This window comes from Podarcis raffonei, chromosome 15 (assembly GCF_027172205.1).
Source record: "Podarcis raffonei isolate rPodRaf1 chromosome 15, rPodRaf1.pri, whole genome shotgun sequence".
Lineage (NCBI taxonomy): Eukaryota > Metazoa > Chordata > Lepidosauria > Squamata > Lacertidae > Podarcis > Podarcis raffonei.
In genome coordinates, this window is record NC_070616.1 from 25,351,044 (window position 1) to 25,374,862 (window position 23,819).

At 42.4% G+C, this 23,819-nt stretch overlaps 1 protein-coding gene across 7 annotated transcripts in view; it reads left to right on the forward strand.

Annotated features, from left to right (window-relative positions):
• Positions 1 to 23,819, forward strand: part of DIXDC1 (DIX domain containing 1) — a 76,122-nt gene that overhangs the window by 28,634 nt on the left and 23,669 nt on the right. For all 7 annotated transcript variants that reach the window (XM_053367242.1, XM_053367243.1, XM_053367244.1 and 4 more), the window contains 4 exons: positions 8,503 to 8,632; positions 10,889 to 11,014; positions 14,567 to 14,825; positions 16,032 to 16,139. In XM_053367242.1, the coding sequence (XP_053223217.1) occupies positions 8,503 to 8,632; positions 10,889 to 11,014; positions 14,567 to 14,825; positions 16,032 to 16,139 (623 nt within the window). The remainder of the gene's footprint in view (positions 1 to 8,502; positions 8,633 to 10,888; positions 11,015 to 14,566; positions 14,826 to 16,031; positions 16,140 to 23,819) is intronic.

Sequence of the window (23,819 nt, forward strand, 5' to 3'; positions counted from 1 at the left end):
TTGAAAAAGAACTCTTATGAAATAAGGATTTTTAAAAAAATAATATTTATTAAAGTTTCAAAAAATTACAAAAAGAAGGAAAAAGAAAAAACAAAAAATACAAAATACAGAAAAAGTAAAAACAGTTTAAAAAAATCCATCTTTCCATAGCTTATCTTTCATTTACTTATTTCCTTGACCTCCTCACACCTCCCTTTTTTGTATTCTAGTTTCAGCAAGTCCTTTCCATTCTTGTATTTATCTTATTAATTTATCTTAATATATTGTAACTTTACATTCTGACCTGTTAACAATCCATTCTTCCTTAACCCTATATAACGTTACTGCAAAAACCACATTACTTCATTCCAACATCCTTTTAACATTCCTTGATTTTACAATGTTTCTGTAGATAGTCTTTAAATTTCTTCCAATCTTCTGCTACCGACTCTTCTCCCTGGTCTCGGATTCTGCCAATCATTTCCGCCAGTTCCATATAGTCCATCACTTTCATCTGCCATTCTTCCCGGGTGAGTAGCTCTTGTGTCTTCCAATACTTCGCTATAAGTATTCTTGCTGCTGTTGTTGCATACATAAAAAAAGTTCTATCCTTCTTTGGCACCAATTGGCCAACCATGCCCAGGAAGAAGGCCTCTGGTTTCTTCAGGAAGGTATATTTAAATACCTTTTTCATTTCATTATAAATCATCTCCCAGAAAGCCTTAATCTTTGGGCACGTCCACCAAAGGTGAAAGAATGTGCCTTCAGTCTCTTTACATTTCCAACATTTATTATCGGGCAAATGATAGATTTTTGCAAGCTTGACTGGTGTCATGTACCACCTGTATATCATTTTCATAATATTCTCTCTTAAGGCATTACATGCCGTGAACTTCATACCTGTGGTCCATAACTGTTCCCTGTCAGCCAACATAATGTTATGTCCAACATCTTGAGCCCATTTAATCATAGCAGATTTCACCGTTTCATCCTGAGTATTCCATTTCAACAGCAAGTTATACATTCTTGACAGAATCTTAGTTTTGGGGTCTAACAGTTCTGTTTCCAATTTTGATTTTTCCACCTGGAAACCAATTTTCTTGTCCAAATTGTATGCCTCCATTATTTGATAATAATGAAGCCAATCTCGCACTTTGTTTTTTAGTTTATCAAAGCTCTGCAATTTTAATTTATCTCCCTCTTGTTCCAAAATTTCCCAATATTTCGGCCATTTAGCCTCCATATTGAGTTTTTTCTGAGCCTTCGCTTCCATCGGTGACAACCACCTTGGGGTTTTATTTTCCAGTAGGTCCTTATATCTTATCCAAACATTAAACAGTGCTTTCCTGACAATATGGTTTTTAAACGCTTTATGTGCTTTGACCTTATCAAACCACAAATATGCATGCCACCCAAATACGTTATTAAAACCTTCTAGATCCAAAATGTCTGTGTTTTCAAGAAGCAGCCATTCTTTCAGCCAGCAAAATGCAGCTGATTCATAATAAATTTTGAGGTCTGGCAGGGCAAATCCACCTCTTTCTTTTGCATCAGTTAGTATTTTAAATTTTATTCTGGGCTTCTTGCCCTGCTAGACAAATCTGGAAATATCTTTCTGCCACTTCTTGAAACAGTCCATTTTATCCAAAATTTGCAATGATTGAAACAAAAACAACATTCTTGGCAATACACTCATCTTTATAGCAGCAATACGGCCTAGCAAAGAAAGCTTCAGGTTTGACCATATTTCTAAATCTTTTTTCACTTCTGTCCAGCATTTTTCATAATTATCTTTAAATAAATTCACATTCTTAGCAGTCATATTAACCCCCAGGTATTTTACTTTCTTCACCAATGTTAAACCTGTCTCCTTCTGAAACCTCTCTTTCTCAATCGCTGTTAGATTTTTCTCTAAAACCTTAGTTCCAGTTACAGAAAGGTAGCCGTGTTGGTCTGCCATAGTCAAAACAAAAAATGCTACTGGAAAAAAAAGGTGCTACTGGAAGGAAATTTTTGTTTTGTTTTGTCTAAAACCTTAGTTTTTAACTTATTCAACTTAAATCCTGCAACCTGACCAAATTCTTGAATCAATTCCAGTACTCTTTTAGTACTAGATTCAGGCTCCTGTAATGTCAATACTAAGTCATCTGCAAATGCTTTCAATTTGTACTGTTTGGCTCCGACTTGTATACCTTTAACCAATTGGTCCCTTCTAATCATATTTAGGAGAACCTCCAGAACCGAAATAAAAAGCAATGAGGAAATTGGGCAACCTTGTCGTGTCCCTTTCTCTATCATAAACTCCTCCGTCACCACATTATTGACAATTAATTTGGCCTTTTGTTCTGAATATATTGCACCTATACCATTTCCGAAACCTTGACCAACCCCCATCCCCTGCAGGTTCTTCTTCATAAAACTCCAATAAATGTTGTCAAAGGCTTTCTCCGCGTCTACAAATATCAAAACTGCTTTAGTGTTAATATTAACTTGTAGTTTTTCTAAGATATTAATTATATTTCTCGTATTGTCAGACAGATGTCTGCCCGGGAGAAAGCCTGCTTGGTCTTTATGTATCTCTTCCACTAGTACTTTCCTTAATCTTTTAGCCAAAATATCTGCAAAAATTTTGTAATCCACGTTAAGCAGAGATATGGGGCGGTAATTCTTAAGTTGTGTCTTCTCAGACTCAGTTTTCGGTATAAGTGTAATGTAAGCTTCCTTCCACGACTCTGGTGCTTTTTTCCCTTCCAAAATTCCACTACAAACTTCCTTTAATGGTTGTATTATCCAATCTTTCAAGGATCTATAATATCTTGAAGTTAAGCCGTCCGGTCCTGGAGATTTACCCAGTTGCATATTCTGGATGGCACCTTCTACCTCCTGTTCTGTTTTTTTGTAATTCAGCATTAACTTATTTTCTTGAGAGATTTTTTGTAGTCCATTTATTTTCAAAAATTGATCTATATCAATTTCTTTCTGTGGCCCTTGCGTATATAATTGTTTAAAATACCTCTGGAAACATTTTCTAATCTCCACTGGATTCTGTATATTCTTTCCTTCCACTTCCAAATTTGTAATAGTGTTAAGTTTTTGTCTTTTTTTCATTTGCCAAGCTAGCAATTTCCCACATTTATTAGCCGATTCAAATGTCTTTTGTCTCATCTGTTTGATTTTCCACTCTATTTCCTGATTCATCATTTTCATATATTGTACTTGATGTAACTTTATTTCTTCTGTCTAAAATGTATATATTTTTTATTAAAATGGGAAACAAAAGGCAAGCTTGTTCAAGCTCTGCGCAATAGATATAGGACACATTATAGATCTTAAACTATTGGAGAAACTTTGGAAATTGGGAAATAAATGTCCCATCTTCAGATGCTTTTTAAAAAAATTTAAATTAGGGAGTCCCTGAGTAAACATATACAAAATACCAGCTTTCTATCTGTGGTAGATGTACCTTAACAACAAAGTTTGCCTCTTGAGCAGCTTGATGAAATCAAGCCAAGCCACACACACAATAGAATGGATTGGTTCTGGAATTCCCTCTTGTGCTTGGACCAAGCTTGGATTGGGAGCAATATGATTCCCTGAGATATGCAGAAGGACTTCTAGACTTCTAAATGCAAGGTGCTTCTAAATGGACTTCTAAATGCAAGGTGCATTTATTAACATGGTTGTTGTTGTTTTTTAACAAAGGTTCAACTATTCTTATTTTTTTTACCCTCGATTCGGACTCTGTATATAACACTTTCTGCTGTATTAACATAACGGTTCATTGAAGATGTGCAGGGCAGTTATGATGTAAGGAAGTGATCAAACCAAATGCTTTTCATTTTGACAGTTCAGAATTTTCATGGTTGTCCAGTGCCTCATGGTTTTCTCATTTCTGTGCATTTAATGCCACTCTGCCACTATTTAGCCATTAAATTTTAATGCCTTTTCATTTCTGTTGCCTGTTCATCTCAGCTGCCAGGAATGACAGGCTGCTGGGGATTTTTCATTTTGTAGGAAAATGAAATCTCTGTGGAATCTTGCAGGAAAGTCATAAGTGCGGAGAGAGTTCTAGACACATAATACGCCTGAAACTGCTGCAGGAAAGTCTGATGCTCTGAAGGGGAAAGATTATCGAAATTGTTAATTAAATGAGAGTCTGCAGCAACTGCAACACCATTTGCTTCTCTTTTGGAGAGCAGCATCACTGTTTGATAGTAGCAGGAACTCATCTCCCTTTGAAAGGGACTCTCAAGGCAGACAGTCGCAAAGGTTTTGAAGTGATTGGCTAAAAAATGAAATGTTAAAATTTCTGGGCCTAATCAAAGATAATGCAAGTCAGAGCTATTATGGGAGGGAGCTCCTCCTCCAGGCAACCTATTTATTTGAGCATCTATCCTGATTTGCTTGCCCAAAGCTTATGTGGTCGTTAGACATTGTCCAGTCTTTATTGAGCATTCACTCTGATCTGTTTGCAGGGAGGATATATGTCAATGAGCATTCATCATGTTTCGCTTGAAGTGTGTTCACACATCTTCCTGTTGATCATTTGTTCATCCCACACTTTTTAATGCATCCCCTCTTTATTTTTCTAACTGCAAAAAAATCATTTTTTAGCAGATTTGTTGTACTAGGGGGGCAGAGCCCTTCAATTGTGCAAACCTAGCAATGACAAACCTAGACAGCATCTTAAAAAGTAGAGACATCACATTGCCAACAAAGGTCCGTATAGTAAAAGCTATGGTTTTCCCAGTAGTGATGTATGGAAGTGAAAGCTGGACCATAAAGAAGGCTGATCGCCGAAGAATTGATGCTTTTGAATTATGGTGATGGAGGAGACTCTTGACAGTCCCATGGACTGCAAGAAGATCAAACCTATCCATTCTTAAGGAAATCAGCCCTGAGTGCTCACTGGAAAAACAGATCCTGAAGCTGAGGCTCCAATACTTTGGCCACCTCATGAGAAGAGAAGACTCCCTGGAAAAGACCCTGATGTTGGGAAAGCTTGAGGGCACAAGGAGAAGGGGACGGGATGAGATGGTTGGACAGTGTTCTCAAAGCTACAAACATGAGTTTGACCAAACTGTGGGAGGCAGTGGAAGACAGGAGTGCCTGGCGTGCTCTGGTCCATGGGGTCACGAAGAGTCGGACACGACTAAACGACTAAACAACAACAACAACAAGACTTATGATAGCTGCCTGAATGATAGTCTGGAGGCACCCTATGATGCTGAGATCTTAGTGTTAATATGTCTGATAGGTCTACTATTGGTGCAGTGCTTTTAAGTGGAGCTAATCTGTAACTTATACCCACTTTGCAAACAGATGCAGAAGAAGCTGGGTGAAGTGGAGAGCAAGAGATGGGAGGTTGGGAAGTTTGCAGTTTAAAATGTTTGTGTAGACACTTTTGGAAATAAATTGTTAATATTAAAAACTGAATTTCTTTCCCCACGCAAAGGGTACAACACAGATTAACACCCAAAAGTCCTGTTGAAATCCATGGGCCAAAAACATTAAGTGTTTTTCTTAAATGTATAACTGATTTCAGTAGATTGTGTAGCATGGTCCTACACAAATGTTTCCCCCCCCCCAGAAGTAGGTCATATTGAATTTCAGTGGAACTTTCTCTCTAGTAAAGTATGCTTGCAATTGCAATAGAATTAAATTCTCTTGGATTTCATTTTTAAAAAAAATACATTTATTTTAAAGGTTTAACCACCTATTCAGCTGTTAGAGTTTCATCGCAACATGCACCATAACACACTGTTCATTTTAAAAAACTCAATTTCCATGCATAATGATAATGCAACAGCTGGCTAAAACGTATTTCTAAAACAAAATTCTAGAAAGCAACCCCCGCACTTGTAATTAATCAAACTTTGGAGTGATAGGTAACTCATTGACAAAAGTCCGGTAGGAAAGGAATGGTTTAACCAATTTCTTGAAGGCTTCTACAGACTGAAGCTGATGCACTTTCCTGCAGAACAGAGGGTGTTCTGCAGGGGAGGTGCCACCACAGACAAGGCCTTGTTCCAAACACAGATGAGTTAAACCTCCACTAGGAGTTCAAAGCTGAGTTTCCCCGTATGGTGGCTCATAAAGGGGGGAAAATCCCATAGAATGCCTTGGGGCCAGGCTGCTTAGAGAGCTTTAACTGTTAAACCAACCCCCTTGAACAGAGCCAAGAAGCTGACTGGCAACTCTGAAGCTCCTTCAATATGTCTCCTCTGACCGACGCCACAGACTGATGCATGTAATCAAAGGTACCCTCATCCCATCGCAGCACAGTTTTTCACTGTCCTGTCCTTCACGGTTTTACTCTGCTCGCTTCTGGATTTTCTGCACTGTGTTGCATTGTGGCGGCCCACTCCACCCTCCCAGTGTCCCTCTGTTTTTCTGCTGAGCAGGGGCATCCAGCAGACATCAGTGGCTGAACACCTTTCTGAGCAAGGCAGACCAAAACCATGTCGTGTTACGGCTGGAGTTGGATTTTTCTTGTCAGGATGATTACAAGTGGTGCTGTGATCAGACTTTGTGGCGGATGGGCTGCGTAGAAGCATGTACTGTGACTGACGTTGCTGAGATGGCTTGAAACCTGCCACATCGGCAGAATAACAGGGAGCTTAACAGAAAGGAAGGCAATATACCGTAAAAGGAATAAACTGGATTATGTCGCCTCAATGGCACAGGCTCTTGTCTGCCCCTAGGGAGTTCCCAACACAATAGGATTGCTGCTTGCCGCTGTACTGTAGGATGGAAACTATGTATTTTCATGTTAATTAAACTGGTAAACACAGGTGTGTGTGTGTGTGTGTGTCCCGATATTTGTTACCTGTCAGTTAAGTAGAAAACCTCCAAATTGGTTAACAAAAAATCCTAAAGAATACACAAAAGCAAGTCAGACTTTTAAAATGCCCTACATTTAGGTAGCAACCAAAGTGATTAGATGAGAAGAAGCCTGGGGGTGCAGGGAGGAGAAGGGCAATTGGGGCAATCCAAAAGTGCTCTGGGAGAGATCCACCTTGGTCTGGCATCCAAGAGCAAGCAAGGAAGGAGCGAGTCCAGAATCCTTAGGGAGAGAGTTCCACAGAAGACCCTATCTCATGTTCTCACTTGCTGCACAGCATGCTGCAGGGCATGTAAAGCAAAGTTTCTGAGGAAATCTCAACACACAGGTGGATTCAAAGGAGAGTAGGAAGTCCTTAAATACACATTTCAGAACAAGACGCATTCTAGGACCAGTTGTACCTTGGTTCTCGAACGTCTTGTGACTTGCATGTTTTGGATCCAGAATGCCGGTTTGCGAACGTTTTTTGAAAGCTGCACATCCGACGCAGCTTCTGATTGGCTGTAGGAAGCTGCAGGAAGCTCCTGCAGCCAATCGGAAGCCGTGCCTTGGTTTCCAAACGTTTTTGGAAGTCGAATGGACTTCCGGAACAGATTCTGTTCGAGAACCAAGGTACGACTGTACAGGCTTCCCAACCTTTCTTTCGTTGATATCCTATTTCACATTCTTTAGTTTGCTACATCTCCATTGAATATCTATTCTTTTCTCCTTCCATTCATGATCCTTTATTTTGTCTGCTGCTGATCACAGATTTATCCCTGCTTGTAGATTTATCTTAATACCACTCCGTTTTAAATACACTTCAGATTGTTCCCACTTGCTTGTTACTATCTTTCCATCTATATTTCTTACTTTGGCTGTCGTACTTCCTAGTTCGACATAATCTATTAGTTTAAGCAGCCATTGGTCCTTTGTTGGGATGGCCTTCCCTTTCCACATTTTTGCGTACGCTATTCTTGCGGCTGCTGTTGCGTATAGAAATAAGTTTTTAACTTTGTTTGGTATTTCCTGACCTATTGCTAACAGAAACGCTTCTGGGTTTTTGGGGAAAGTGCACTTAAGCATCTTTTTTAATTCATCATATATCATTTCCCAGATTTTATTTTGTTAATTTGCATTGCCACCACATGTGAATTAAAGATCTCTCTGTATCTGAACATTTCCAACATAAATTTGATCCTCTTTTATACTCTCCAAAATGTATAAAAGAGGTGGCATCAATATTGATTCCATTATGGTGTCTGTTTATAGGGTTGTTGTTTTTTTGTAGAGCGTGACCTGAGGCAACAATGGAACTGTGTGTACACCATGAGAAACAGTGTTCTGTGGTTTTACCTGCAATTCAGATAAAAGTCTCCGTCCGTGGTATTTGAAAGTGAAGTCTTAGCTCCATCTGGCATCCAGTGTGCACAAGAGTTACAGTGTGTGTGTGTTGAACCTCCTCTGTGCATAAGTTTTTTCAGGTGACTTCAGCAGAAGGGGTAGCTCCTTGGTCTCCTCTTCATTTCTTGTGAACTGCTGAACACCTGAGTGTAAAGTCAGTGGGTGAGCCCTTGCATGTGCAGTTCATTGTGTATGTCAGGATGGACATGGTGTTTTGGATAGGATGCAGTTGTGCAAAGGTTCTCAAGCAACTGTTAAGATGGTAATGGTGTGGTGTTCTGATTCCTCTTTTCCAGCAACAGCTGCAAGCATATGTGGCCTGGGTGAATTCACAGCTGAAGAAGAAGCCTGCAGTTAAGCCAGTGCAGGACCTGAGACATGATCTCCGAGATGGCGTTGTCCTGGCTTCTCTCATTGAGATCGTAGGTCAGTAACATGGCGGGCAGAAGACACTCATTGTAACCATGTCAGGGTTCTTTTCAACTGCAGCCTCCTCCATAACTTGAATGAAGCTACTCTAGAGTGATGCACAATGGCTGAAATGTGCTGTGAAGGAAGACTGTGTTCATGCCTTCTGTCTCCAAAATAAAATAACATAAAATAATAAATCAATGATAGCACTTCACCAGAACTTTGTCTAATATTGCTCCAGTTTGTCTGCTTGCACTTCCATTGCACTGTCCCTTGAGAGGAGCTCCCCAGTACCTGTTATGCCTGGACTACTAAGGATAAATCTTTAAACTGCTGGTGGGAATGGCGGAACAGGAGGGGTGGGTAGGTAGGGCTTCTTTAGTTTCACGTAGGCTCAAGATGTTTGCAACCAGGTCTCCACGATCCCCTTTCAGAAGAGAACAACCTGTGAATCCCAGAAGCAAACGTTCCTTACTTCCATATGTGTCCCAATAGATGCCAGAATGCTTTTCATGACTGACAACCTGAGCCAAGAACCGTTTTAGGGAAGCGATGAAAGGATTTCCTTTACTCCTAGAACTATTATTCTTATTATTTAGAAATAGTAGTGCCTGCATTTAGGAAGAGCCATTCATACTGCTAGGACTGTAGAAACTTAAATAAAATTTGGTCCCTTTTCTTGTCATTTACAAAGCAGAGTAGGAGTTGCATCTATTGATGAGACAGAATGGGATTTCATTGGTAGGGGGTGGTAAATGGGTCCACACAAAATGGCGCAGCAATGAGCTATATGCATCTGCTTATGGTGGAGTAGAAAAACAGCAGGAATTTTTTTAAAGGCTGCCTTTCTAACCTGCTGTAAACATTGTTTGGAACTTTTTTGGCTGTCCCAAATCATGGTACAAACAAAGCTTTCAATACAAATCCTTAGTCAGCGTCCAGGCGGCTGAGAGAAGTCAATGATGGAAAGGGAGAGGTTTTGCACAAGTCAGCCACAAAGCAGACTCGCCCCAGTCCCTGCTGGAAATAAGTTTCCCAAACAGCTCTATGGCTTTGATAAATTTAGGTAAAGCACCAGCCACAAGCAATGGTTGTATACACCAGCAGAAGCATTTTAAGATGTTTTTAGGAGAATAAAGGCAGCATTAGTAGCAACAAAAAGGTTTAAGTTTGCTGCAGTCTTATTACTTACCCTGGCACTCAGTGCGGCTTGCTTCTAAGTAAACATGGGTAGGAGTTACTGATTGATTCCATTTGTATATCACCTTTCTGCCAAGATGGCTTGAAATGTAGTATACTTTTTTAAAAGATGAGAAATGGGGCTCTCAGGATGGCAGGAATTCCCTGCCTTGCATTTCTTTTAATCTGCCTCTCATCGGGGTGTTCATGTCTTAAGTAGCTCCTCAGAAGGTAGGGGAAGCTCTTAGGCTATTGATGGTCCCATCAGCTCCCAGTTCTAGGTCTCTCTTCTATCTATCTTTGGGTCACACAGGATTGTGTGTTCTAAGCAGTACAGTGGTACCTCTGGTTACGAACTTAATTCGTTCTGGAGGTCCGTTCTTAACCTGAAACCATTCTTAACCTGAGGTACCACTTTAGCTAATGGGGACTCCTGCTGCCGCTGCCCCGCCAGCGCACAATTTCTGTTCTCATCCTGAGGTAAAGTTCTTAACCTGAGGTACTACTACTTCGTTAGTGGAGTCTGTAACCCGAAGTGTTTGTAACCCAAGGTACCACTGTACTGGAGCGGAACGAAAATCATATCTCTTTTTGCCCTGAAGGCCATGTTTGACCAATGCCTTATTCATGATCAGTATCCTTGCCAGACAATGAGAGTATGTCTAAACTGTGATTTTATTTTTTCACAGGGCCTCCTTGGGTACTAATTTCTTTGCTGAGATACCACTATTTATTTATAAGGCAGAAATAGTAGGGTTTGCCATAACGATTGTTGGGATAATGCCACTCTTTTCAAAGGCCACATGGTGGAGCCTGCCAGCAGGAGGACATGGCTGAATCCAGCTGATACAGCAGATAATGAAAGATCCCTCTTTGCCAGCTGCATTTAAGGGCACGAGCTCTGTCTATTTATTCTAGTGTTCCAGTGCCCTAAGAGGATGGTGAAATCACAGCTTGTACTCCCCTCTGCCTCCGAGGAGAAGCAGCTGCTGAGGCTAACAACTATTCCCCTCCACCTGTAACAGCTCCAGTAGGCAGTTACTGTCACACAAGCTCATTCTTCTTGATAATTAGGTTGTGTCTCTTCCACAGCTGGAGAGAAACTGAATGGAGTGCAGGTCAACCCCGCCAGCCCTCAAGAAATGAGGGAGAATGTGGAGAAAGTCTTGCAATTCGTGGCATCCAAAAAGATTCGTATGCACCAGACATCAGCTAAAGGTGAGGGCTCTTTAGTTTGATGTATACAAATCAATGAAATAGCATTGCACTGTTGGCTGTTTGCAGTATGCATTAAAAAGAAAGGACTCAAAAATAACTTAAACAAGGTTTAATAAGAAAAACAAAAACTCCTTTTACTCTAAGTACATTAACAACCAAACCAGACCCAACCACCAACCCATCCCCCAGGGTAATGGGAGAGCTAGGTGCTGCTCCTTATATACTACACCCAAATGCTGACACACCTTAATCAAATACAACTCAGCAGCACCTGCTATGCTTCACAGCTGTAAAGCTGGGTCTCGTTATCTTACTCTGGCCCTTGCTCTGGCCCCTTAAAGACATACACATCGGGTGCAACAATGATGAACCTTTACATTTAAATAAACCATTCAACATGCACGTCAGTAGAAACAAGCATTCACCTTCCTCTTTGCTTTTTGCAAGCCGTGTTTGCCAGCATTTCCATTGCTGAGTACAACAAAACATTCAGTGGAAAAGAAATATAAAAGGCAAAGCCAGATGCTGTTCCATCTTCCTCTGGCATCAACATGAGTCACAAACATCACATGAATCGAGAGAAATGTTCTCCCAGTCTTGTGAGCTTTAGAGTTCTCTCGTTGGAAATACTGCTTATCTTGAGGCACTGGGTGTGGGTGACAAGGGGCACAGTGGCGTCTTGTTTCCAGGGAGGAGAAGAGCGCAGCCCTGCAGGCTGCAGATGTCAGCTGGGAACCCTCTGTACATAAGGGGGAAAACAGTGGACTCTCTGTGACAATGGCAGCATTCTTGAGAAGCCGTGAGATGTTACCCAAGAGTTTGTACCAGCTTTTATGTAAGCTGCATCAGGCCTCAGATTTTTATGGCACCCTGGGAAATCATCTGTTTGTTTTTAACCAAGATTGGGTTTCCTACAATTTTAGGTGGAATCCTGGGAAACGATAAATAGGATTTTCATGGTAAAAACTCCATATGCTTAACCTAGCTCAGCTACTTTTTCAGGAAATTGGGCCATCATACTGCAATGAAGACCAGACAGTAGCAGGATAGAGGTAGGGTTGGGGCTTGGGATATTTCCACCCCTGAATTAGTATAGAATAAGTTATTCAGCAGCCTGGATAGAAGTGATACTGTTGTATTCTGACAATTTTGCCATGAGCACAATCACAACCACTGGCAGGAACGGGTTTGTGAAGAGTGCTGGCTGCACTTAGGAGGAAGACTGCACAGCTGGAGGTATGGCATCTGAAGTGCAGACTGATTTGTTAATATTTAAACCATTCCCAGGAGGTTCACCTGTTAACATTAATGCTGGTTCTTGAAAAGCAGCAGCTTTGCTAATCCGCACAGACAGTGTCAGTTAGACTTTTTCAGGGATTCTGCAGTTTGTTTCCCTTGGGTTTATCTAAACATTCAATGAACACTTACCCCCAGCCACATTCTTCTAGAGGATTGTAGTGTGTGTGTGTGTGTGTGTGTGTGTGGATGATGACAGTGGTTTATAAATCAATAAAACTAAATAAATCCCCAAATGGTGTGAGCATGGGACCAGAAGTTTTCTCACAAGAGTTTCAGTTACGTGGTGCCTGTGACACTTATATAATAATAATAATAATAAATAATAAATTTTTATTTATACCCCGCCCTTCCCGGTTCAGAAAACCGGGCTCAGGGCGGCTAACAACAAATTTAAAACAATTGTAGAAGCAGCATAAAAGACAGTATAAAAACATGCCTTAGCAATGTGCATTTCCCCCACATTCAGATATTTGTGCTTTAAAAGTACGATGCTTTGTAACTTAGAAAATAATTTCCTAGATTTGTATGTGGTATGTACTGTTTTCTGAAGACAATAAAGCGTTAATAAGAAAGAAAAGAAAAGAAAAACCAGTGCAACAAAAGCAAGCCCTAGCTTGAAGGAAGAAATCTAGATTGCCTGCAACAAGTTAGTTGCAACTGCCCATGGCAGTGTGCATAACACGTGGGTTAGATTTTGCTGCTGCTTTTTGAGTTAGAAGTAGACTCCCCTCCCTTCCCAGTTTTATATGTGAACAGGGCAGACACCTGCTTAAAATAAAATGTGATAGCTCTGAATGTATAGTTTGGCCTTAATTGGGCTTGCTTACTGGAAAGTGTCCCCATAATTATGATGAGATAGTTTCCCATCCAGCAAACCTGGAAGTGTGCCATGCAGTTAAAGGCCTGATCTGTAGGTGGCAGTAATTGATTTTCTTTTGAGTCACTTATTCAGCTACATTATCAAAAGTTCTAATGGGTGTAGCTACCAAAAGTGGCAGCTGCAAGCTGGATTCCCTTAAACCTTCTGTGCTTCAGCTGGGTCTTCCAGACATTATTATGCATTTTTATTAATTCATTATTTTATCAAATTTAAATACCGCCCTTCATCTGAGGTTCATAGGGCAGTTTACAGTATAAAAACACATACTTAGCATAATAACAAATGAACACCCCCCCCCCAGTTTAAAAGGCCATAGATTGTTTAATTAGCCAGAGGCCTGGGAGAAGAGGAATGTTTTTGCCTGGCGCCTAATGATATGCAATGAAGGTGTCAGGCAAGCCTTACTGGGGAGAGTATTCCAAAAATGGGGAGCCATTGCAGAAAAAGCTTGTTCTCATGTTGCTGCACTCTGGACTACTTGTGTTCAAAACTCCCATTATTCTAGGTGCATTTTGCAACAGGGAATTAGTTTCTGAGCTCTGGGCGCAGTACTGCGCCTAAGATTTCAGATTAAAACTGCAGAGTGGAAGAAAAGGAGGACCTTTTTCTCTCTCCCCATTTCCAGCTACTCTCTGAAGACTGCAGAAGAGACCCTCTTAAGAATATTAGGGGGGTGGGCACGGGAAGGACTAGACAATGTGAAAAATGAACATAATGTTTCAGCTGCGGTTCATTCATTGTCAGCTTTGTGTTCTTGTTATTTAAAAAAGCATACCTGGACATAATAATAGTAATTAATAATAATTTATTATTTATACCTCGCCCATCTGCCTGAGTTTGCCCAGACACTCTGGGCGGCTCCCAATCGAGTGTTAAAAACAATACAGCATTAAATATCAAAAACTTCCCTAAATAATAATAATTCCGTGCACCCACAACCGAGGTTTAAGGTGTCATTTAGCTCCTAGCTTTCACAACTCAGTTTCTAACACTGCACAGAGCCTGGGTTGGTTCATAGGGGGAGAGGTGGTCCTTGAGGCATTGCTATATGCCTCCATTCCACATTATTGCTCTTGGGAGCAAGAAATGCATATCATAACAGCATCAGGGCCCTGTATAAGTTGAACTACACCTGCCAGTGGATAAGGAAGGAAGGCCATGGACTTGAAGACTCATGGTGCAGCCACCTTTCTGAAGCTAAGCAGGCTAGATATGATTGGAGCCTGGGAATCCCATATACACTGCCTTGACTTTCATGGTGCAAGAAAGTTGGGATATAAATATACTAACATGGTTGCAACAATTGAGCAGACTGAGTCATGCTGGGTTTCAGGCAAATAACCTCATTGTTTGGGTTTGGTTGTATTTTATAGACATTGTTGATGGGAACCTGAAATGCATCATGAGGTTAATCCTTGCCTTAGCTGCTCATTTTAAACCTGGCTCAAGTAAAGCTGCCAATCAGACTCCATCGAGCATGATGGGAAAGAACTCGGCAGGAACAGGACTGTCATCAGCCAATCACAGGCCTCAATCAGCTGCTGCTGTTGCCCAGGGTGCAGTGGCTGCCCTGGCAGATGTTCGCCAGGATGTTTTGCGTTTGGGGCGTGATGTTCTCCGGCACAGACAGAGGTAACTCATTTCACTTGTTCAGTTTCATTTTGATAATGTGAGCTATTAGATATGCCTCATTGACATATCTAAAGGTAAAGGTAAAGGTACCCCTGCCCGTACGGGCCAGTCTTGCCAGACTCTAGGTTTGTGCGCTCATCTCACTCTATAGGCCGGGAGCCAGCGCTGTCCGAAGACACTTCCGGGTCACGTGGCCAGCGTGACAAGCTGCATCTGGCGAGCCAGCGCAGCACACGGAAACGCCATTTACCTTCCCGCTATAAAGTGGTACCTATTTATCTACTTGCACTTAGGGGTGCTTTCGAACTGCTAGGTGGGCAGGAGCTGGGACCGAGCAACGGGAGCGCACCCCGCCGCGGGGATTCAAACTGCCGACCTTTCGATCGGCAAGTCCTAGGCGCTGAGGCTTTAACCCACAGCACCACCCGTGTCCTATTGACATATCTAGAATTGATCAAAAAGGGGTTTTCCCTAGAGTGGATTGACTCATCATCTTGTTTTTGTTTGGGTGGGAAAGGCTTTTTTTTTTTTTTTGCCTTTTTCTGTAGCATGTGACTTGGCTCTCTTTCTTGAGATACCTGGGGGTATATGCTTTGCTGACACCATTCTGCAACTGCCATTTTCTAGTAGCATGCTGGTATGGATTGTGCAGGTACACTTGTGGCGACAAAATGTTACATCAGGAGCCAATGAAAGGAGCGATTGGGATTGTAGGCTGATGAGAAGAGATTAACAAAAGAAAGACTTGTATTTCCACAGGCCGGTGGGATTGCAGACCTGGCCCCTTCCATTCATACCATTAACCAATCTACTTCTCTCTTTGGATCCACAGTTGCCACTTTGCCATTTTTCTGCAATATTTGTTTAGTTTGCTTTGTCTTGTGTAGCTGATGGTACAACAGTTTTTTTTTTTAAATGCACATCTTTAAACCAATTATATGCAAGGAGTGATGATGTGCCTTTTAAAAATCTGGATGATAATAATAATAATAATAATAATTTATTGATATCCCCCCTCCCCAGCCAAAGCCGGGCTCAGAGCGGCTAACAACAGTAAAATGATACAACATTATAAAATCATTTCATTAAGGAGGCAGTGCCAACCGAATCCTATGAATATGCCTCATTAGCCTAAATTGAAGCCAAGGGGGTTGTTGTTGTTTTACACTGTTTGTCCTCGCTCATGGTGCGGTCTTTAATCTTCAGAGACAGCAGCCTGGATGAAGAGATTGAGCATCCGTACTGGAGTGTCCGAGCACTGGTACAGCAATATGAGGGGCAGCAAAGTGTGCCTTCCGAGTCCCACTCCTCCAGGTACTAAATTTGCTCCTTGCAGCTCCTACCTCCATGCTTTTCCAAATCTACCCTTTGTAGAAGCTGGTCCTGTATTGGTTTTTAAAAAACAAGTAAGGCTATTTTCCATGTACATGATGAGCTGCATGGAATCTTTAGTCTGATGCAGAATTTAGCTTCTTTAGAATCTCAAGTTTTGTTTCATCTAGACTTCACGAATATGTATATATTGGAGAGCAGACACTGCTTGTTGAAGGCCCTAAAGCAAAAGCATTCCCAACACAAACCGTTTGAGTAGTTATGTTGTGATGCTTTCATGCACAGTCTAGCTCTTTGCCTTCTCCCATAGCTTTTAGACCTGTGCCGCACAGATTCCCCAAGTATATTGCTCCTTGCCCTTTACCTCCTCAATTTGTGCTAGAAATATTTCATACTACACACACACACACACACACACACACACACACACAGCAGCAGCAGCACACTGTTTAAATTGCACTAACTTTTATACTGTTTCTCTGGATTTAGAATCGGGAGATTCTGTTCTTATGTTCATTAGAATTTAGCAATTCTCCCAGAATTTTAGCATAAGACTACCAAATGCCGTCCCCACCTCCCAAATGTGTTTCCTTAATTGCCCCCAAAATTTCTCCCAAGTGCTTTGTCTGTGATGGCCGTTGCTCTTCAGTCACTGTTGATACCCTCACAATTGTACAATCAGAAAGCGAACCCTCTGAACTCAGAGCGTTGTGTGTTAATCAGTTTGCCTGCATCTGCCAATTTGCGTCCTATTTTCTGCTCGCTGGGCTTTTTTCTGCTTGCCTCCGGATTTCTATTACATGCATTTTCTCTTTGGGTGCAAAATTTTGCAGGGCACAGTAAAATGTCGGTGCTTACAAGCGGCTTTCTTCTCTCTGTGGGAGACACAAGAAAAGGAAGGAACCTTTGATGGCATGGTGGAGAAAGCCTGATACCCTGTATCAGGGACCTTTTGTGGGCCAGCTGGGCAGAGTGAAGCTGATTTAAGTCGTGGAGTCAGTTGCAAAGAGACAGACAGAGAGAGAGAGAGACAGCAAGAAATCTCACTTTCTTTGACTGAAAGGAACTGTGGTTTACAGCTGTTTTTTTCTACCATGATGCCTCATCTATTGTTTGGCATCACCCCAGGCTTTTCATTCTCTTGTTTCTCCATCCTCAAACCCCATGGACCCCTCTGGATTTTCACATTTGGTGCAGTTCAGCACGTAGTTAGTTTGTGGAAAACCTCTTCCTCCCACAACTCCCCTGTGGTGGAAAAGTAAGAGCTCTCCACAGTCCACATAGCGGGTGCTCTCCCTTGGAACTGAAACTCAGGGCAAAGTACTTGCACCGCACTATAAAAATCCATGCTATCATGGCTGTTGGAGAACCTCACAAGCTAATTGAGGTCTGAGCCTTGGCAGTAGTTGAGACGGAGGCCCCTGGGAAAAGGACCTTGCAGGAAGTGGAGCTTGACTGTAATTATGGCTTATTTTTACTCAGACCCAACCAAGAAGTCTAAAACGAGTGCCATGTGTGCCTCTGCAGCTTAGGCAGCAGAATCCATTCCTTGTTTCTCTGCCAGGCCTATAGGGCTACAGCTGTGAACACAATAATGCAAATCGGGGGGTCATCTGCACATCAGGGCAGCATGATGTGACCCACACAGTGTATTTTGTTGCTTCTGCTATTACACATAGATGTGGTTGCACCTTTGCATTCCTCACCCGAAAAGCAGTATCCTCAAAAGGGTGTCCCATGCCATGGTATTTCTACTGCAAAGGTAGAATTTGTATCCAATCTGTTCTTCTTTTGCTGGAGCTTCTATTGCAGACAGACTCTGTGTAGACCCCGCACCAGATTAAATAATTAATTGATGAATTATTTATCATAGTCTTGGAACATTAAAACTGGATACACAAATAAATCATACAGCTAGTTACAGCATTACAATTGCTAAAAACAGGTATGCATTTTTCAACAAGAAACCAACAAAATTTTCTCCTGATCTGCTTTTTTTTTTTTTTTGCAACCCTCTCATTAATATGGGAAGAAACGTGCAAGACATCTGTGCACCACAGAAACTTATAGGTCATAATGGCCACCAGAGAATAGAAAGAGAAGACATACACTAGCCTGTTAATGATTTCACAGAAAGGTAACAAGCACACTTTTTTTTTTTACTACCTAAGGAGCTAGGTCACATGCACACCATACATTTAAAACACATGGCTTCCTCCAGATGATCCTGAGAACTGTAGCTTACCCCTCGCAGAGCTACGGTTCTCAGGGTTCTTTGCGGGGGCAGGGAGCCATGTATTTTAAATGTGTTTCCGTGCTAGCCGTGGAGGAGAAGACACCCTCTTTTCTACAGCAAGTAACGGAAATGCAGCATCTTACTCTGGTAAGGGGCTTGTAAAAAAAAAAAATTAAAAATGCCTTCTACCATGCGGGCTGGCAGAGGAGGGATGCAGCTTCCCTTTCTCTGCAGCTAGTACAGAGACCAAGTGGACAGGTGGAAGAGAGGTGGAGAGATCTGTTCCTCCTCCGCCACTTACTCCCTCTTGCATGGAATTCTTCATTACCTCCCGCAGCTGCCAAGCAAGTTGTTAAATACAAGAGTGAAAGCACATAGTTCTCCTGGGCTTTCTGCCACTCACGTTCTGTTTGGGAAAGGGAGACAAGGGAGATGGAATAACAGGCATTCATCATTTTTGCATGTCAGTTCATTTACATTCATTCAGATTTAAAACGCCCACTGATTTGGATTGCGGTGGTGTGCTTAAAATAATAATAATAATCTAAGGAGGTGTGCTGTTACGCGCAGTGAAAATAGTATGGCTCGTTTCAACCCCATCTCTGTGTACCTCCCATGCATACAGATATTTCAAAAAGTCTGGTGGAGTCAGGGATTCTCAACTTTTGTTAGAACTCTTGTTAATTCAAGAAATGCATGACTTGCGCCTCCCCTATTTTAATTTTTTTTTAAAAAGGAGCCTATGTTGATTGGTAGACAGAGGTCCTTCTTGTGACAATCCCTGGACCCAAGCATATTAGAGGGAAAGAATAAGACGTCTTATATAGGATGCTCCAAGGCAGCTGACTGTAACTCAAAACAGAGAAGGAGCTAACATATCACCTAACCAGGCCCACAGGTGTACAGCTGCTCTTCCTATAGAACAGCTCTTTCTATTCCCCTAACCTAAGGCAGTATCATTCTACCACCAGCCCATGCACATCAGCTTGTGAGAAGGTAAGGAATGGAGGCAGAATGCCTCTTAGCCCAGGAAGATATAGGCAGGAAAAACTGCTTGCCTTTCCCTAGCAACTGTGCCAGTCCCTGGGTTTCTGATATATGGGGCAAAGAGAGACAGTGCCACCAAAAATACCCTTTGAAAGAGAAGTAAATGGAATCCCTGGTCATGTGATCTCATTAAAAACTGCATGGCACATTTCACAAGAGTTAGAGTGATTGGCCCACAGAGCCTGGCCCGATTCCAGGGTGGGTAATTACAATTTGCCTCCTGCAGTTCCCTCTGCTGTTCTAATTGGCAACATTTCCCCCCTCTCTTTCCCTGACCTAAAGTCTGCCATAACTCTGGTAATCAGGAGCTGAGGATTCTGGAAGCAAGCTATATGCTGACTCCATTATTTGGGAATGTTACTTGGAATTCCACTCCCACTCCCCAGCTCCCAAGCTCTTTTGGCATATGTTCATGCTTCACACAGACTATGGCGGTTTCTTGTGGGGCCTGACCCATGGCAGAAATTGCCTCGCCCCTTATATCCTGTTGTATTCTAGAGCATGGGTAGGCAAACTAAGGCCCGGGGGCCGGATCCGGCCCAATCGCCTTCTCAATCCGGCCTGCAGACTGTCTGGGAATCAGTGTGTTTTTACATGAGTAGAATGTGCCCTTTTATTTAAAATGCATCTCTGCATAGGAATTCATTCATTCCCCCCTGCCCAAATATAGTCCGGCCCCCCACAAGGTCTGAGGGACAGTGGACCGGCCCTCTGCTGAAAAAGTTTGCTGACCCCTGTTCTAGATCATCTCCTTTATTGTGTCATCTGTGCATTGATTGAATAATGAGGACAGGAGGAGAGGTGTTCCACAAGAACTGTCTTGTTTGTGCTACTAGCGTCCTCTAGTCCAATCTTTTTCAGCCAGCCAGATTCCCCTGAATGGCTCACATGCAAGGCTTGAAGCTGATGGCCTTCCCTGCTTGCTAGTTTGTTCCCAGCTTCAGGTATTCAGAGGTATACTGTTGCTGTACATCACGTTGTTGGACTTCAGATCCTATCATGCCCCACCATTCACAGTGCTAGTTGAGGCTGATGGGAGTCCAACAACATCAGGAGGACCACAGGTTAGTCACCTGCTGCTGTACATGGAGGTTTCGTTTAATAATCATAGTTAATAGTGGCAGTCTAAGCACTACATTATTGTGGCTGCCCCAGAGTTCAGGAACTTCCTTCCTATTGACTTTCACCAAAGTCCATGTCTGAGTGTTGGTTGGGAGCCTAGTAGTAGTAGTAGATTCACCAGAAGATTCCAGGGCAGGTTACGACAATTTAAATTTCACTATTAAAAACAGTTTTAAAAAATTGCAGTCACATGAATAGGGCAGGTCCTGAAAACACACATCTTGGGTATCAAAGGCCAGGTAATAGGGGCACATTGTGGCTGTAGATGAATAGAAACTGGGTGCTTTTTACCCTGTCCATTTCTCACCTTAAATTGGATCTATAGGCAAACTCAGTATGTAACTGGGAACCCAAATTCAGACAGGGTTTTCTGTTGAGACATGGTGTTAAAGTTGTGTGAACTTCCCAAAGACTGTTTTTAAGCCTTGTTGACTCCCCCCTGCAGGTGCTGTATCCCCAGCATAGCTGCAAGAGAAAAGAAGACCCCCAAAGATTTGACAGGTTTGATCCAGTGTGCAAATTTCCCAGAGTTCTCCTAATCCTGTAGGGCTGAGAAGCAGGCAGAAGGACAGACAACCTGCTAGGAAATTGATCGGAGATTATGTCAAGCTAGAACTAAAATGCTTTTTAATTAAACCCAGGACTGTGCTGTGATGTGTAATTAGATTTCAATCATAATGTCTTGAGAATGGGGGATATTCTCCATCCGTTAAATGTGGATTTGTGTGTCGGCTTTGTAACTGTGTACAGACAAAGGGCAGAAGCTGCATTGTGAAACTCAGCAGCGGGACCCAAGAGGGAGGTTGAAAAGGAGGGAGATGTTTCAGAGTTGTGTCCATTATTGCAGGGGAAAACAGTAGTTTCTGTGTGCTGTAGGGTTTTGTGGGGGGAGAAGCGGATAGGGAAATGCTGTTTATATCCCCACACCAGTGTCCCAGATTGAGACATCAAATCCAGGCTACCCAGCAGAGTGGTTCTCCATCTCTCCCACACCTTGTGTGCGTCTCCATCCCAGCTGTGCCAGATGCACAACTTGTTCCATGTGAAAGGAGGTGGGCTGTTGAGCCTGTCATGGATAAAGGCATCTGGTGCTGGTTTACCAAATCCAGAGCTGTCACAGACATGGAAAATGCCTGTTTAAACTGCAGCGTAACTGCCAAGCTGGTAAGGGGAGATAATGGCTGCAGGCTGGGCACAGCCACTCAGAGGGAGAATTCAAGTTAAGTCAGCATCAAGGCAATTTATGATGCTTCCAAAGATGATGTAGGTGATTGGTGCTGGCTTTAAATCTAGGTCATAGACTCAGTAGCTGCAGATTAGTTACACCTTAACATGTTTCTTTAACCACTCTGTTGTATTCACTGTGAAGGTGGCAAAAGGGTGGATATTTCTCTCCTGGCCTTTCAGATGTGTCATAGGTGAAGTTGGGCTTCTAATCTATGTTAGTGGGTCGTAGTTTTTCAGGATTATCATGGGACATAAAGGACACACCGCCTCTGACGGGAGGGACCTTGCATAAAGTCCTCAGCATCTCTAGTTAAAAAGGAGCTCTGGGTAGCTGATCTGGGAAAGGTCTGTTCCTGAAACTTTGGAGAGCTAATAGGAGGGCACAGAAGAGCCCTGCTGGGTTAGAGCAAGGGCCCACCTGGTCCAGCATCCTGTTTCCCATAGTGGCCAATCAGATGCCTCTGGGAAGCCCTCAAACTGGATACGAGAATGCCAGCTCTCTTGTTCTCAAGAGCCCCAGCAACTAGTATTCAGAAGCATGATACTGTGGGTAGAATATAGGCATAGTGAATCTTGGTTTATACAATTATAATGAAATAAAGAGCATGAGAACATAAGGAGAGCCTGCTGAATCTGGCCAGTTTCCCATTTAGTTCAGCATCCTATGGTCAACCAGATGTCTATGGAAGCCTGCAGACAGGACCTGAGCACAACAGTGCTCTCTCTTCCTGTGGCTTCCAGCAACTGGTATTCAGAAGCATTCTGCCTTCTGCTGTGGAGGTAGAACATGTCCGTCATGATTAGCAGCCATCGAGAGCCTTATTCTCCATCAACCCTCTTTTAAAGCCATCCAAGCTGGCAGCCATCACTGCCTCTTCTAGTAGTGAATATTCCAACATTCAGCTTTCATAGGATGACCCCAGCTTACAGTATTATGAGCACGGGAGAAAAACTTCTCTCTGCATGCTTTTTCCACACCATGCAGAACTTTATAGAACTCGATCATGTCCCCTCCCTGCCGTTTTTTCTAATCTAAAAACCCCCAAACATTTTGACCCTTCCTCATAATGGAGTTGTTTTTGCCCCAGGATCATATGGGTTGCATTTTTTTCTGAACCCTTTCTGGCTCTGCTGTATGCTTTTTGGGAGTAGTGACCACAGCTGTCCACAATATTCAGAGTGTGCTTGCGCCATAGATTTGTATAACGCTGCTATGATATTTGCAGTTTTATTTCCAGTCCTTTTCCTAATGTTCCTTAGCATTGAATTGCCTTTTTCACAGCTGCCACACACTGGGTCAGCATCTTCTTAGAGCTATCCACTATGACCCCAAGATTTTTTCCTCGTCAGTCACCACGCACCACCGATTCAAGTCCCTTTACTTTATATGGAAGTTAGTATTTTTTGTCACTTTACACTGGCTTGCATTTGCCATTTAGATGCCCATTTGCTCAATTTAGAGATACCTTTTTGGAGCCCCTGGCATTCATTTTCCCCCCTTCAGAACCAGTGTAGGTGGACCAGTGGTCTGACTTGGTGTACAGTTTTTGCCTTGAGTGGGGGTGTAACATTTTCATGATTGCCAAGCAGCTCACTGTGTCTGTTTGGAGAATGGCAAATTCTTCTGCTTTAAAGTTTGCCCTCAGAGCAGAAGAATGCACTCTTTCACCTGCCTTCTTCCTGTGCAGCCCTCTGTTGAAGTAAATGCAGCCCTCCTGCAAAAATGCACATGTAAAATAATTCGTGCTTATGCACAAGCACTAGGAGAGGGTTTTGATGTACCGCTAACTCCCGCATCTGCTCTGAGGTGTGATCCTTGTGCACAGGGCACTGGATTTTTCTCCAGCATCCCTGCTTTGAGGGCTCAGGATGGTTGACAATTTTACTGAGGCAGACTTCATTGGGGTTTCTGCATGACCATTAGATTGATAGGTATATCAATTAGAGCATTGTGGCTGTAACCATCTGTATACCATCCTCACCAAAAGTTTGAATACAAGTGGCTCTTACTACGGTATTTTGGGTGCATA